This window comes from Phasianus colchicus, chromosome 1 (assembly GCF_987193195.1).
Source record: "Phasianus colchicus chromosome 1, bPhaCol1.hap1.1, whole genome shotgun sequence".
NCBI lineage: Eukaryota > Metazoa > Chordata > Aves > Galliformes > Phasianidae > Phasianus > Phasianus colchicus.
In genome coordinates, this window is record NC_143436.1 from 146,256,955 (window position 1) to 146,274,553 (window position 17,599).

Consider the following 17,599-nt stretch of genomic DNA (forward strand, 5'->3'; position numbering starts at 1 on the left):
ATAACATAGGTTATTTGCATATGGTGGGAGGAAAGGTATTACCGAAGTGCAATGGGATTTAATCTTGTCCACTAGAAGATAATTAAAACACAAAACCCATAAAACAAGACCACATGAAAAAGATCACATGGACTAAGACTCTGTTACAGTTTTAACTAATGGGTTGGCTGATGATACAACAAAAGAAATTCTAAGAGTAGCAATGAAGGAGGAACTAGGCAGATAGATAGTCCCAATTATTTTACTTCTGTCTCAGAGGTCAGTAAGGAAAAGCACCAGTGTTGGTTTCTATTTCTACAGAGTTCACAAGCAAACAGTAAAGTGGCTTAACAAAATTCATGCCTTCCTACAAAGTACAGAGTAAGCAGCCATAAAACCAGTCAGTTTGGTCTATTTGCTAACAGAGAAAATAATGTCCAGCGAAACTCCTGAAGTTGTGAGAAACACGACAGCTTATCAGCTTATCCTCATACTGTATTTGGAAGGTTCAGCCAGGAGCTGAAGTTTCAGAAAAAGTAGTTCAGACCCTCAGTAGTGCAAAAAGCTTTTACTTCACTAAGAAGCAAATGCACAGATGTGCTCAGGTATATACGTCTAACATCTCCTGCTACAGCCATACTTGGTGCTCCTACAATATTTGGTTGAAATGGCATCACTTTCTTTTTCTCTGTATACTGCACCAATCTGGTAACAAAAAAAAAACAACACTTATGAATGAGAACGTGGCTTTTTCAACATGAATAAACAATTTGTATGTATTCAGAAAAAAATCCACTTCTATGAGATGGGACTAAAAAATTAATGCCTTTTAGAGTAGACTGAAGATCACATTTATACTTCCATTTGGCTATGCATAACTTGGAGACAGAAAGCTTCAGGAATCTGCTCCAAATATTCTGATATTTCAGAAGTTCTGATTTTAAAACCAATTGGACTCCCGTTGAATGGACATAGTTATGAAGTAAATGCCTGAGGAAATATTCACACTGAAGTGATCTGAATGGTTGTTACAACCTAGGACTTCCAGAAGCCACTTATGTTTATAAACAGAAAGAAATCTGGGAGTCTTCTAATACTGAAGGTGGGAAAAAAATGTTTTCTCAAACTGCCAGAAGCAAAGCTAGAGTTATACAGCTGTACTGCAGCCACCTGTTACTCACACTTGCTTCTACACAATTTAATGAATGGGATTTGATCTGAAAACAGCTCCTACTAAATGTTTGTTAAAGAGCATTATAAACTTTAATTAATTGTGTTATTTCCCAAGAGATTTTGAAAGCTTTTAACAGCTAGGAAAATAAAATCATCACCTCTCATCTGTCGTTCCTGGGAATTTGTACTACACACACCACGCAGCAAAATTCTCATCAGAATGTGGTATTTTAAACTAGAGCTGTATTTTTGGACAGCAATTTGTACTCCAAAACTACTGGTTTTATTCTGCTCACTGTAGATATGCAGCAGGCATTCTGAAGGGTGCAAAACCATAACAAGCTGCTACATAGGTAAGCCTTTCAATTTGTGACAATGCTGTTTACAAATACACGTCTGGAGATCATTCTTTCTATTGCAAGAAATTTTAAGACCGCCTATGCAGTTCTTGTCAGGTCACAAATAGCAGCAGAGAGCAGCCCAAGAGGCACGTGCATGTACACACCTACAAAACAAAAAACACCTTACAAACAAGGAAAACTTAATTTTTATGTGGATTTTCCTAATCATAACTCTTTCAACTTTAATACAGGGATAACATTTCACCAGTGAGCGTAAGCAATTTTATATAGCAGTACACATGTGAGCTCTACACATCTCGCTGGTTACCCCCCATTTCACAAAAGGGAAAACTGAGCCAAAGAAGGCATGGAGGTTACTATGGCAACATAAAACGCACGTAACAAAGGATGAAATTTGAACTCAGGTTTCCAATTTCCTATTCACTGAATGTCGAGAACTTTGGAACACATACATTCCAGCATTCTTTCATAACAGCAGCGGTGTTCAACAGTCTTACCGTGTTTACCACCTGAGTGCAGCATGTTCAAGTCATTAGTAGTTGCTAACAGTTAGTATAAAACATCACTGTTACCATGTTACTGTATCAAAATTAATTCAAACTAATTCCTCTGATCACAAACACACACAGAAAAGCAGTAGTAACTGTTTGCGCACTTGGCAAGTACAAACCTAGATTAAAATCAGCCTGCAGTGACCGCAGAAAGAAACTTTAGATGGGGTAGCTTTGATTCTTTCCCTGCCCTCAATGCATGTATGAGCACTTGGTGCCTGTACGAGTGATAAATTGGTGATAACTTTGATGATTTCAAGTTACCACTGTATGTAATTGCCAGAGGGCTGGAAAATAAATAAAAAGTCATTAGTGCTATAGTTTACTAGATCACGGGCACAAGAACACCAAGGAAATACATCAAATATTCAGAAAGAAGGGGAAGCCAGTGATGTAATATGTGAAGAGAGAAAATAACACCAAAGACAGTCACTTCCTTTGAAGCCGTTCAAGCAGAAACCAAATACTAACTGTAATTTACAATTCACTTAACTGTTTTACGTTATTCTGCTGCACCATCATATACATTTAACAGTGATATAACTGCCATTTTCTCTGCAACAAGAATCCATTAACCAAAAAATTGCAGAGCAGAAATAAAAAGAGAACTGGTTTTAAACCATGCATTTTGAGAAATGTTTCAACAATCCTTAGCCACCCAACCCTCATATCCTTACCGGAACTTCAAAAGTTTCTTGCGTGTCATCCAGCATCTGAATTTTGATGGAGATGAGTTTTCCTGGAGGTGTCAGAGGTGGTTTCTGTCCATGCTCCAAGGTACTGATCCCAGCATTTTCCTGAGCTCCTAACCGGGATCCTGCTGTTGGCCTCTGCTCTGTTTCACCCATGTTTAGAGAGAAATGTTTCTTATATCTGATAAGGGAAGAAAGGCAAAGAAGACTGTATCACTTGCGAGTAACAGCTACTACATGTACACATTACGATATATGTACTTAAAACTGATATAGCACCACGCGAGCCTTAGCATGAAGCAATAATGTCCTGAATATATTTTTATATATCATTTAAGAACAGGAAAACCAGGCAAACTTCACACTTTTCAAAATACAGAGGTTAATCACCTGCTGGGGTAAGGAGGACAGTCCAGATGTGGTACCACACAATGAGAAAAGAGAAACAGTCCTTCCCTCTTAGAAAATGCAACAAGACCACACTGGAAATGGATACTGTGATACAACCTAGATTGCAATGAGTTATGCTAACTTTACATACTTGCGAATCAGGCTGTTAGCAGCCAAAGCCAGTGCTCCCAGAACTTTAGGGAAGATGAGGAGCAGATGAGCAACTCACCACCTGCCGAGCACCCTTCCCTCCTGCCCATATCAGCACTTTCTCTTTTGCTCCTTCCAGGCTCCCCCAGCCCTTTTGCATTTCCACCTTGCTTGGGGCTTAGCAAAGCAGGAAAGAAGAGGGGTACAAGATGACCCCAATTATATGGCCTCAATATCGTGTTTCCTTCAGGGACTAGCTCTGCTCTAGAATGCGAAGCCTAATGTGATCCCAATGGTAGATCAAGGACTGTGAGAGTAGGCCAAGGAAGGTCTAGAAAAAGTCAGAGCAATGTCACTAATAGGGAAAAACAAGGTTCCCAGCCTTGCTATGGTTCCTCACAGAGCCCTGTAAGAAGCAAGAGAACCTCAAGGAACGTCCCATGCTGACAGAAGGCTCCACCATTACCAGTTCACCAGCACAGCTCACTGAAAAGGGATGTTTTCCTCGGTATCCACAGAAAGAAACCTCAGGAACTGGCTCGCTAATTTTGTTTCCATGCAGCTTTTGCACTACATTATGCAGTGCATCTCTGCCAAATAAATATTCTATCCTAGAAAGGGAGCCGAGCTCCAACAATGATTCAGCGTGATTTTTCATTAACTGCCACAGTTTTCAATCTTTTTTTTTTTTTTTTTTAATTCAAGGATCATTAGTTTTACTTGTCAATTCTTGCACATCACACCAGAATTTTATTTCAGTTTTTCCCCTCTCATTAGACATTCTGGCCAGGTTTCTGATGTAACCTGCTGCTACTGTCTATTTGTCTTTCTCAGTAATTACATTTCCATTCCCCATGACTTTTATGTGCTGATCAATGATCATTAAAAAAAAAAAACAAAATACAGAGCACACACAAAGGACAGAAACATAACTTTCCAGCCAAACAGAGGCACAAGAAAAGTACTGCCGTTCACAGCCTGATTTTACTCTGAGGTTAAAATTATTGAGAAGCCTATGGGAAAAAAAAAAAAGCACAATTTTGTTTTATGTAGTGAAATGTCTCACCAGTTCTACAGTATACTATAAAGAACAGTGGTATAAAGTAATAAGATACCATAAGGAGGGAATGAAAACAAGCCTGTCTTCAAGCAGGATATACTATTTACTGCACATCACTCTTCCACTTCCTGACTAATCTGTTCCCACAGACTTCACCCAGCAAGCAGCTGGGGGTAGAAGTTTTTTTAAACAGCACTTGGATTAACAGAGAAGAAGAAATGCATTAGCTGAGAAGGCAGGGAGTGAAAAATTAGGGACCACACACCTCTCCGTCTCAACTCAATAGGCACAAGTGAAGGAGAACCAAAAGCCAGTGGGAAACATAGAAGCTTGCCCACAGGACAACACAGTCAGTACATCTGAGTGCCACAAACCGGTGACTTCTACAATGAGACAGCGATGCTACTGCAACCACCCAAGTGCAAGCCAAACAGCAATGAAGCAAACGCAATTCAATTTTCATCAACTGGCACTGTGATGTAAAACATAAATTGAATCGATTCAATTGATTCTATTCTTTAAAATTAATTAAATTAAAACCTTTTATGAGACAAGAAGCATCAACAAGAAAGCTGCAGTTGGAGGCAGGAATTGCAGGAAGACAAAAGACAAAGCTGTAGAGCAACACTCCAGGTATACTTATAAATAAATCTGATTTTCCTGCATCTAAGTACACAGGAAAATTTAAGCACTCAGTGTCTGGAAATGCCACTAGACACAAAGATACTGTTCTACAGCCCTGTTAATTCAAAAGCTGTTTTAAGAGCTCTCCTAAAGTCACCATATGCCATATACAGCACCAGTACTGAAGAAAGGACTTCCACAACGGCTGTGTTATTACAGCAGTCTTTGGCTAATTATATTTCATACAAAGGAAATCTGTTCTATTTATCAAATCCAAAATGGAGGAATCAATCCACTGCAATTCAAGAGATACCATTAAATAATCAACATCAGGAAATACTCGGAGCTCACACCTTTCTGTAAATGTTCTTCTGACTGGATGATCCAGTGGCCCACACACATTCAGAATGGCAAATAGACTTGATGAAATATGGAAAAAGGATCCAAGGTTAGGAGCCAAAAGAAACATGGAGGATAAGTTTAAGCCAAACCACTTCACATACATAGCTTAGAGTGCTTTTATTATTACTATTAGCAGTTCAAAATATAGAAACTCTTATAATAATATAAGAGGGCTGCTCTGAAAGTCATGCCTCCCATTTTAATATGTTGGTCCATAATGTCAGAGATGGATGGTGGTGGTAATACAGCAGAGGTTGAACCTTCCCACCACTATCCCATTACACACTGTTGCTGTGTGACAGATGGCAGCAGAGGGGCAGTCTGACAGAATGGCATCTGACATGGAAGAGTGTATGAAGCAAAAGGATGTCACTGAATTCCACCATGTGGAAAAAATGGCACCTACTGACACTCATCAACTTGCTGAACATTATAGACCAAATTATGGATGTGAGCACAGTGCAGCGGGTGGTGCATTTCAGCAGTGGCAACAGTGACATGAAAGACAAGCCACATCCTGGGCAGCCACGCACAGCTGTCATACCACAGAATGAAGAGTGTCTCAAGCAGTTTATCTGCATCATTTGGCTAATAGTGGTCACTATATTGAAAAAACAGTGTTTTGTAGCTCCAGTGTTACTGTGCTCTTTTTAACTCTTGCAGTTTCCATGAAAATAAATAGGAGGCATTACTTTTAGAGCAACTTCTGAAAGTTACAACCATTCAGTTACATATGCACGCTTCACTCTAGAAGCAAAGATCATTAAGCATCACCCATCACGATCATAAGCATCTGCTACTTGCAAATTAAAAGCAGACCTTTTCCCTTTTACAATCTCTGCCTCACATATAAACACATATAAATATCAGCATGCTACAGTGGACATTATTAAAGTTTTGCTTATGTATGATGCTAGTCTCACTCATTACGACACTTTCAGCTCTGGCTCAATATATTTATTATGCCTTTATATAAAATGGGCCTTAAAGATGGCAATTACCCACTCTAAAATAATACAGCACATTGGCAGGCTGCATACTTCTCTCTAAACCACTTTGATCTAGATGACCAAGAAGGTTACAGAATGCAACAGAACAGTAGTGAGCAAATATTAAGCAAGCCCAACGGGATTAGGCTACCTAACGTCTGTCACAATGAGAAGGATCAAATCTGGACACCAAATGGAGAATTTCAGAGACACTCTCACCCTCCTCAGACCCTTCACTGAGCCAATGAACCTTAATAATCCAAAAGAAAATAATTTAGTGTTTTGTTCTTTGCTGGGTTAACAAATTAAATTGGCTCCTGGCACACTGGCTAACCTAAAGGGTGAGCTGAGCACAGCCAGCAGTTCTCGCAGCTGCTGGCAAGCCGCTAGCTCAACTCAATCCACCCCTCATAAGGCTGCCTACTGCAGCAGGAGGGTAACACTACAGAAAGCTACCTGTGTCACCAGATAAATCAGTAAACATGTTACACAGACACTACATGCTCAGACAAAAACTTCAAGTTCTGCGTGTACATTTCTTCAGGAGCTGGACAAAGGCCAAGATGGGCCTTAGCACGGCGCCACTCAGCTTCTCAGTGTTCAAACCCAGGCCTCAACAGGTGCATTTTATAGCACTTGAAAGGTTCAGGTCAAATGAAGTTTCCATGTATTTTACTTTGTAAGAAGGAAAAATAATTAATGCGACCTAGCAGTAGCCTAAAGGGACCTAGGAGTAGAAGCAACGCCTTTTTTGTTTTGGTGGGGAGACCTAAAGGTTAAAAAAAAAAAAAATATTTAGGAAGTACTGAGGAAAAAAGAAGAAATAAGACAATATTTGAAACACCAGCCAGTTGGAATACATGCTCATCTAATCCATTAATCACTCAGCTTTCCTAGGAGACAAGGAGGTTCAGACACTGGAGAAAAGCAGTTCACGAAGCCTGAAGGCTCCTCCTGCTGAGGCAGCACGTCACTGGAACAGAGGCCTTTCCCACTTTTGTTTAAGCACACTTTCAAAGCACAGACGAAACACGTGGTACACTATTCATCTCTTAAAGGTGGGGGGAAATGGGTGCAGTGGAGTGGCAAGGCCATCCTTACAGCTCGCACAGCAAAGCAGTCCCAAGGCTGGGGCTGCAGTCCGGGCCTTTCAGCTGATGGCCTGCCCCGTATCTCATATCACACAGCAACCAGGCATCTGAAAGAGATCAGTGTAGTCAACACGACACTGGACAAAATGACTCAAACCATCTCAATGACTTACAAACCGATAGGAAGAACTACGGCAGCATTGGAAGACTAACAAATAACAAACCTTCCAAGGGATAATGAATGTGGAGCAGCAATCCAGGCAGACTACCAGCAAGTGCTTGTCATGCTCAGCTTCTTGTAAAACCTCTGGAAAGCCTACGCTGCAGACAGAATTACAAGGAATACCAGCTTGAAAACACTCCTGTAAAGACTACTCTTCTTCAGTTCTAAGCAGCTCTGTATTTGCAGAAAAACACAGAACTTGACAAACTGGAGTAGGTTTTCAAAAAATCATAATAAATAAGCTATGAGGAAAGAAAGGATGGCTGGCATAGATTGAACACAAAGAGCTCAGAGAGAAAAGCTGTGGCAAATCTGTGAGGCAGAAGATGCCACCATCTCTGAGGTCCATCCAGAGCTGCACCAGACATTAATGCTCCTGCAGCAGAGGCAGCAGAATGTGTGCCTCTGCCACTCCACTGCACAGAGGACAAGACATCAGCCATGAGAACCTCTTCATATAATGCGCTGATTCTTTGTGTTTCCTTTTTCTGCTTTCCCCTTGGACAATTCTAAATTAAGCATAAATGTATGGCCATGTCAAAAGCAAGATCTGTGGACAGATCTGTGCTGTCCACACTAAGGAAAAATTCAGCACAGTCATGACTAACTGCTAATAAAGCCCCATTTTCATTAATATACTAGAATGACCATAATCATGACATGGGAAAGCAAGTTGCTTGAAGTCATATGGAAAAAAATAATAATGAAATAAAATAGCATGCAAAGAGGAACAGGAAGACAAAAAACAAATTTAATCTGAAGCGACGAGGAACAGACACAGAGCCAATATGGCTCAGCTATTAATCCTCTGTGAAATGTGAAGTTGATCCAAGGGCTGGAGCACCTCTCCTGCAAAGATAGGCTGACAAGGCAAGAGGATTGGAACTTGGTCATCTTTGGGGTCCCTTCCAAGCCAAGCCATTCTATGATGAAATGTTATCCCAATTTCTCTCCACAATGCCATAGCAGATTCATATCAAGCAAATACAATGACAAAAATACTAAGCTATTAAACTAAGTAACATTATTGCATCTGCAAAATTTACAGTTCTGAAATAATGATGAACCAATGCAAAACAAATAAACCACCTTCAACTCTTGCTCCAAAATGAAGAACAGCTGAGAGTTTGCGCATACCACGAGTACTAATCATAGAATCACTCAGGTCGGAAAAGACCTTAAAGATCATCAAGTCCAACCATGAGCTAACCATACTACCCTAACTCTAACAACCCTCTTCTAAATCATGTCCCTGAACACCACATCCAAATGGTTTTTGAACACCACATCCAAATGGTTTTTAAACACACTCAGGGATGGTGACTCAACCACCTCCCTAATGATGAAAGGCAGCCAATAAGTTAAAACTGCAGGCTGAAAACTAGCTAGAGGGCAGTGGTCAGTGGCACAAAGCCTGGCTGGAGCCTAGTAATGAGTGAAGTACCCCTGGGGTCAGTCCTGGGCCTGTCCTGTTTAACATCTTCATTAAAGGTCATGACAATGGGACAGAGTGCAACCTCAGTAAACTCATGGATGACACAAAATTGGTGGGAGTGACTGACTCACCAGAGGGCCACACTGCCACTCAGGGTGTCAATGACAAACTGGAGACCTGGGCTAACAAGGAGCTTCATGGAGTTCAACAAGGAGAAGTGCAATCCTGCACTGGAGGAAGAACAGCCAACTCCAGGTACAACGTGTGCTCAATTCCACCCAGCTGCAAAGCAGCTCTGCAGAAAATGATCTAGAATCCTGGTGGACACCAAGTCGGATGTGAGTCAGTAATGTGCATTTGCTGCTAGGAGGGCTAACAATATTCTTGGCTGCATTAGGCTTGACCAGGAGGTCAAGAGAGGTGATCCTTCCCCTGAAGTCAGCGTTGGGGAAGCTGCACTTGGAATATTGCGTCCAGTTCTGGGGAACTCAGTACAAAAGAAACATAGGCACAGTGGAGAGAGTCCAACATCGGGCCACAAAGGTGATTAAGAAACTGGAGCATGTCCCCTGAGAGAAAAGGCTGAGAGGGCTAGGGACTGTTTAGCCTAAAGAAGAGGCTCACGAGGATCTTGCCAACGCCTATAAACACCTGAAAGGAGGGTGCAAAGCAAACAGAGCCTGGCTCTCTGCAGTGATGCCCCATGCCAGACCAAAAGGCCATGGGCACAGACTGTAGCCCAGGAGGCTCCCTCTGAACACCAGGAGCAGTGCTGTGCTGTGTGGGTGCCGGAGCACTGGCACAGGCTGCCCAGAGGCTGTGGGGTCTCCTCCCTGCAGCTCTCCAGAAGCCGCCTGGCCGTGGGCCTGGGCACCCTGCTCTGGGTGGTGCTGCTGGAGCAGGGGCTGGGACACAGGGACACAGAGGGCCCTGCCCGCCTCAGCTAGACTGGGGTTCTGTAGCAGCCACAATGCTCATGGCTGGCCATCGCAGCAAAAAGCAGTGAATTTTATATGTGCCAGAAAGAAGCAACTGTATCAGCTATGTTCCAAGCAAAAAACAACCACTGAAATTTGTTTCTTGAGAGTCTTCATGCAAGACATCTGTATTGGAATACCTGGACATGATAGATTTATCCTCTTTAGAAATACAGAACACATTGAGTAGGAAAGAGAAGTATGTAGAACTGAAGAGAGGATTTTTTCAAAAGCTTTGAAGTCATCGTATTATGGATCTTTGGCAGTTTCTCATGGGAGTACATCAAAGATTTTTTGGAAAATCTTATCTCTGAAGTCCAATTTTCTTAAGGAACTACTGAAAACTACAAACAACTGCCTCATTAACAAAATGTTCATGCTTTCCATTATTCCGCACAGATCATACATACCTGAAATTCTGAAAAGATTCTTATGAAGAAAGACATACATTAAAAATCTGACACTAATCCAGAACATTTTCTTTAGGCTAATGGATCAGCATTTTTGTGGAAGCAAAGAAATGAGACATCAAAATCTTGTAACAGAAAAATAGTTCAAGCCTGAAGGTCAGCAGTATGGATGCAGGCACAGAGTAAGTTTGGTTGCTCAGCTTGTAAAGGAAGTGCTGCATACAGAAGGCTTCTGGATTGCTGTTCAGACTGCAGTCTGTTCCCACTTGTACCCACATGTGCTCTGATAGAGAAGGAAGTATTATGTGAAGCTGCTTCTTGTGCACCATTGGGCTATCTTTTGGGATTAAAAAATAATAATATATATATTTTAATGAACAGGATGAAGAGGGACTTCCTAAACTGGATTTAGTTTCTAAAAACAGATTTAATATTTTTTGGCTGCCTACTTTTTGCTTGTCTCAGTACTGGATACTCTAGCATTCTGCACACTTTGTGAAAATTGCAGCAAAGAGAAATGGCCTTAAGTAAAGCGGAGTAACCATAAGAGCATACAATTCATCACCTGTCACGAAAATAAAGATAGCCCACAAAGTTGCCTATCTTGGTTAGACACTGAAGTCTCTAAATCCCACTGCTTTGCTTGATAACACCAAATTAGCTAGATTGTGAAACCAATGTAAAATTCTCAGACTGTCACACACTGGCACATAGCTGCTGGCAGGCCATTAGCGACTGTGTTACTTGTCCCTGGATTTGACACTGGTTTCTTATTCCAGCTAATTTGGTGTTACCAAGTAAGCGGACTGCACTGCAACACAAATCTGAGCCCTCAGTCTGTCCATCAGACTGTACCATAGAAATCGGGTCAAGTGCCACAGCAGCTTTACAGAAATTCAAACTAATCAGCGTACCAGTAAGGTAGGCTGAAATCTGGAATAATGAACGTATATGTATGTAAAGGACAAGACATGACACTAAAAACACGTCTTGCAAGCCTGTCTGCACAGCATTCAGAGTAACCGCATTCATTACTACTTCTACCTTTAGGGCCATTCAGCTTCCAGCTTGAGCTCATTTATCTTCATTACGCTCAGGTCCTCAAGCTGTTTGTGATTCTGTGGTGCTAGCAGCTGTCCCAGATTCCAGATCTTCTGCCAGATGTCAGCAAAGAGCAGTCCCACCCTGCACAAATCTAATGCATACTATCTTTCTCCTCATCTACACACCTGTCAGTAGATCTATCAACGATGGCAATAATATATTTCTGTACACTTTTGCAATTGCCTCTGTGAAAAATCTCATCTCTGAAGCATAAGTACAGATTGCTCTGTGAATCAAGCCAGTCTAGTCTGCAAACAGTATTTAAAAAAACAACAACAACACAAAGCTGAAATTACTTTTGATGACTGTCAACAGTATCAACAAGGCAGTAAACAGACTAATTCCTTGCATGCCATGCTTTCCAGACAACCCTGCATTAGAAATTTCGGGCAGGCAAGGATCTCTTTTTGTTTCTTCCTTCTCTGAATCTCGTGCAAACAAAGTCATCACAAATACATACATACACACACAAATATATATCTATACACACATATATACCCACATACAAATGCAGCAACTGTACATACAGCCATTACATCAAGTGATGCCTTTGTATGCTGACCTTCTGAAAGGAACCCCTAAGGAGGCTCTTCATGCAAGGTTTCCTTGGACTAGCTGTGACCACTCCCCAAGTCCTAGGGACTTGTTTCTGCTCTTTATTCTTCACTATGTTCCCTTGTGCCAATGATTGATGCTATTTAGTCAAGTCAGGAATGCCAATACTATAGTCAAACCAACAGAGCCAATTTTTAAGTTTTTTTCAGCTTTTACATCAGCCAACCCCAATGGCGCTACAAGCAGGTAGTTTTGCCTATTCCTGGAAGGGAAATTAATATTTCATCTGCAAAGCAATGGGAATGGTCAGTTCCAACTTTGGTTTGTGACCGTCCCCCAACAACTGTGTTATCCCTTCAAAATCAAGGACAAGTCTGAGCTAAATGTCTTTCTGAGGGAAGAGGATTTCACTAGTTACTTGATCCCTGGAGAAGAAGAGGCTCAGGGGAGACATTATTGCCCTCTACAACAACCTGAAAGGAGGTTGTGGTGAGATGGGGGTTGGCCTCTTCTCCCACATAACTAGCAATAGGACTAGAGAGAATGGCTTCAAGTTACACCAGGGGAGGTTCAGGTTGAATATCAGGAAAAATTTCTCCTCCAAAAAAGTGGTCAGGTGTTGCAATGGGCTGCCCAGAGAGGTACTGCAGTCACCGTCCCTGGAGGTGTTCAAGAAACATTGAGATACAGTACTGAGGGACATGGGTTAGTGGGCAATATTGGTGGTAGGTGGACAGTTGAAATGGATGATCTTGGAGGTCTTTTCCAACCTCAGTGAGTTTATGATTCTATGAAATGGAGAGTTCCAGTCAAGCCTGAATAGCCACAAATCCCTTAACAGCTCAGAAGCAGACAGCTACACAACTGCTTGGTTTACTATTAGACATACTAAAATTTGAATGGACAGAAAGGCTGTGGAAACTTTGCTGCTATGCAGTACATGCTAGGAACATACAAAGAGAGATTAAGAAAGCCTCTCATTCTTGTGTTCCCACGCAGGAAAGTTTCTCAATCAATTGGATCCCCCCAACGCCCACAGTTTGTCATTGAAAACACAAGTGAAGTGGGTAAGAACTTAAGCAGTTCGGTGGTTCAGCAGTAATACGAATCCCTCCTGAAACCATTAAAAGCATTTTCCAAAACCCTTTCATGCCATTGCTCTGCATAAATAAAGCTGTTGCACCAGCTGGAGCGCTCCGGGCTCACTCACCCATACAACACCTCATGTGAAAGCCAAGCTGAATATGCTCATAGTAGAAGAAAGTAATCTGATTTGCTTCCAGATTTAACAGAATTCTGAAAGGGATCCAGCAACTCGTACTCGGCCTCAAGTTAACATACACGTTTTCCATGAAATAAAAACATGTCGAAAGAATTAATAACACACAATGATAATACTACTGTTCAGCAGTTGGGGGGAAAATCTGAGACAGACCTGCTTTTGAGAAATAAACAGCTTGCAGGATGTATTATTTCCATGAACCAAATGCAAATACATCGTTGAGGTATTCATGCTGACTCCTCCAGAGAGCTGTCAGAAACAGGATTTCAACCCTGGTGTTTCAGCAGCCCCCCAAGGAACCTCTCCCATCCCCAAGCATGCAGACACCCAGAACAAGATGCTGCAGTCAGCATGCACAGATCCCACTCTCTATCCTGTTAAGACAGAGACCAGGTACATACGATTTGTTGTGCTGACAGTACACGGCACAGGAAAAAAGCAGCAGCTCATGAGCTGACCAGCACATGCTGCATAAAAGCAGTGTGCATGAGCTCACACCATTCTCACGGCCCTGAAGCTTGTAACCACAGAGGACAACGACATCTACACTCAGCATTACGCACCCAGGGAAGATGCCTATCCAAACATGTTAAATTGAAGTCATAATGGTCTTGACTAGCTTCCTTCTTGCCCAGAGCTTGTGATCAGAATCCCACAAAATTACACAGTATACATATACACAGTATATGGTTTCACACCAGGAAAAACATATTTATGGTCATGATTGTATACTCAGTACATAACCCACTATAAAAACAGAAAAAAATCTTGCAGGCTTTAAATATTTAAAGATTTGCTACTGAAAGAGACTTTTTATAGGTTTGTAAAACTGCTCAATATGATTGAATACAGAATTTTTTTTTAAATATTAATTCTTTTACCAGAAGCCTCCATTATGCTTGGCCAAAGAACCACCACACTGGTAACGACACAGCTCTCAGCAAGAAATGCTTGGGCCATCAGGAAAACCAAATCGCTTTTTGTACTGCTGTTTAGAAAACAACTTAATAGACTCATTGGCATCCTGGTGGACATGCAATGATCGGGCTGGGAGGCGAGACAGCACAGAATCTAGATTGAAATATCTTATAGAGTTTAAAAACTACCTTTTTTTTTTTTTTGTCCCCTTGCAAAATAGTTGTAAAACTTATAGCAAAACCTTCAACTTGCTTAGGTTTCTGTCTCATTTCTCTTTGTTCGAACAGGAGAAGCACTAAGAGAGCTATGAAGAAACTCTACCTGTGCTGAGCTGTGCAGTCTAGACGCTGTCTGTCCCTTTTTGTCTGACGACAGCTCTCCCAATCTTCTAAGATACAATACCTCTCTGTCTTGAGATAACTGATAATACCACGTTTCTTTTGTGAACAGCTATCAGAGGCGTTCTATTGCCACAGGTAAGTCTACATTTTATTTCCAGCTTAACTATAAGTATTTGATACGCTGCATGAAGACAGACTTGGGTTGTTTTTCACAGAAGGCAAAGACAGACCAAAAAAACCTGTTAGTTGCCGTTATGCCTGCGAAATAAACTGTTTTTCCCACTATAACTTTCTTCATAATGAAAGCTGCCATAAGCTACTTCAAACCACAGCAATGCTATTGCAAGCTTTACAGGCTGGATCTGGAGACAGGCTTGCCTGATCAACTACACCACTGTACCTTTATCAGCAAACCTGTTTCAGTACAGATTACATCTCCCTGGATTCTGATGCATTTCAAAGCTAATTACTCACTGACTAACAAGTGTGAAAAAGCATTATCTGCAGAATCGCTACTTTTTACCACTGGAGGGGCCAGTGGATAGCATCAGTTTTCTTCTTCTGCTCTCCTCCTTGCAGTGTTTGAAAGCAGACAAAGAAATACCATCAAATCTGCCCACTCTCCTGCACCATTCTCCTTAAAATATCCTCAGAAATAGCACCCAAAAACAGTCTTTACAATCTAAATGGAACAAAGAAGTGATTCATATTTATTTATTTGTTTTTTAATTAAGATATACAACGTACAAGTTGCCAGAGAGATATCACGAAGAAAGAGGGCCAGTGCAAATAACACAGGACTTCAAAGGGAACAGTGCCTGAATGATTTTGATCGATGCCCTCCCTAAATAAGACTTCCACTACCACCATGGTGCAGCCACCATAAGGCATCACAGCGGGTCACATTGGTGTGCTAGGTTAACAGGAAGCTTGGGTATTAGATTGCTCCCCCCCGAGAGAACACTATAGACTCATCTTCTTTTCTTGCATCCTGACTCTCGAGTAACTTTAGATTATGCTGAACACGGAAAGAAGCTTTTATGACTGCATCCGATAGTAGCATAGAGCAGGCAGAGACTTCTGAAGTGTGAATAACTAATATCTCCCAAGAGCCTTCTCTTGCTGAGCATGCTTGCACTTCGCATGTTTCCCCAATGTCAGGCAGACCATGCCTCTCTGTCAGAGGAGAGAGAAGCCCAGCAGGCCTTGCGCCTTCATGGCTGCCTATGCTGGAGCAGGCCCAGGCTCTGCAGGGTGAGCAGGGTGCCTGACCTCCCCATGGGTCTCACAAGGTAGGAAGGAAGGGGAAACTGCACCTGGAGCCATGCTGGATGAATGCCAAGCCCAATGTGGGTGAAGGGATGGGCCAGGACGAGAACATGAAATGAAAGAAAGCGAGATGGGAAGGGGAGAAAAATGGAGATAGGGGCACACGCACAGACTGAGGAAGGCAAAGGAGGAAAGACTATAGGATGGGAGAGTGCAGAGAAAGCTGGACACAGGCAATGGGACTAGGGCTCTGATCAGAAGTTTGCAAGGAAGGAGAAACTGCAGGTGAAAGAAGCCCAAGAACTGGAGACAAGCCATGAAAGTGCAAAAGGAAGACAAGAGGGGGAAAAGACAAACAGGAAAAACAACCAAAACAAACAAAAAAAACCACACAAGAACAAAAATTCCCCTTGGAGAGAGGACCGAATTTGCTGGCTTCTAGAGCCAGAAATTGAGGTGAACACTACCATCCCACACATGCCCTACAATACCCATGCCTCGAGTCTTCGTTTCTAAACAGCGTGGATTTTCATTTTTTTTAATTAAATAAGAGAAAACTCCTTAAAGGAAGAGGTAAGAACTGGGAGCTGTTTGAGTTAAAGCATGCCAGCAGACTGTAAGGTACCCCTTCCTGCTCTTGCACATGATAACCTGATTTCCCCACCCTGACGCTGCCAAAAAGCGTTCTGCCTCAGTCACCACAGGGGGTAGCATTGCCAGTTAAAGGAAAGACATTCAGTATTTATTTTTCCCTCCATGCAGTATCATTAAGGCTTATTAATTACACTCTGCCGTTAAGACAGAATTAACAACTATCTTTCTGCAGGCAAATTTACTCTTTGAAAAATTACTTAAGATCACCATACCCTTTTGAAAGAAAGAGGAATGACATTTATCCATATTTCATATATAGAAAATTATAGACAGAAAACCCTCATCCTCCAGGTACCCAGACAATGACCCAGAGGAGTCTGAAGTCAAAATCCATTTGCTGATCTAGGTCAAACAGACTGAAATCCAAAGTAAATCCACCAATTCTATACTCCTAAACTGAAACTCTGAGGGTCAAAGCATTTTTCAAGTATTTCAAATCTAAAGAAAGCTGCAGAACGTTATTGCAGATCCTTTTACCACAGGCAGCATCCAAGAACATAAGGCTTCCTGAGAATTAGCTGACAAATCTCAAGTTTTATCAAGAAATTTACTATTTTCTGAGAATTTGTCATTTCCTGACAACTCAGGGACCTCTGTAAAGGAGAGAATCCATAGAAGCACAAGGCCATCAGCTCCCTTTAGCTACCCTCCCTCTTCCACCACCTGCAAAAAGTAAAGAATAAGAGCTTTCTCACAGATGTTGTAATATGCAACAATGCATCATTACAGGAGAACCATCACACTCAACAAACAAGATGGAAATTATAAGAGGGGGAGAAAAAGCAACTAAATCCTTAATAAATCTCCTTCTGTGGAGATATTCAAGACCCATCTGGATGCCCACCTGTGCAATCTATTGTAGGAACCTGTTTTAGTACAGGGGTTGGATTTGATGATCTCTTGAGGACCCTTCCAACTTCTGCAATTCTGTGATTCAAGATTGTGTCTTAAGTCACAAAAAGGGCAAA

General features: G+C 41.7%; 1 protein-coding gene across 7 annotated transcripts in view; it reads right to left on the reverse strand.

The window, feature by feature from the left end:
• FARP1 (FERM, ARH/RhoGEF and pleckstrin domain protein 1) overlaps positions 1–17,599 on the reverse strand; it is a 201,537-nt gene that overhangs the window by 158,973 nt on the left and 24,965 nt on the right. For all 7 annotated transcript variants that reach the window (XM_090129465.1, XM_031610627.2, XM_031610626.2 and 4 more), the window contains one exon: positions 2,743–2,938. In XM_090129465.1, the coding sequence (XP_089985591.1) occupies positions 2,743–2,913 (171 nt within the window). In that variant the 5' untranslated portion in view covers positions 2,914–2,938. The remainder of the gene's footprint in view (positions 1–2,742; positions 2,939–17,599) is intronic.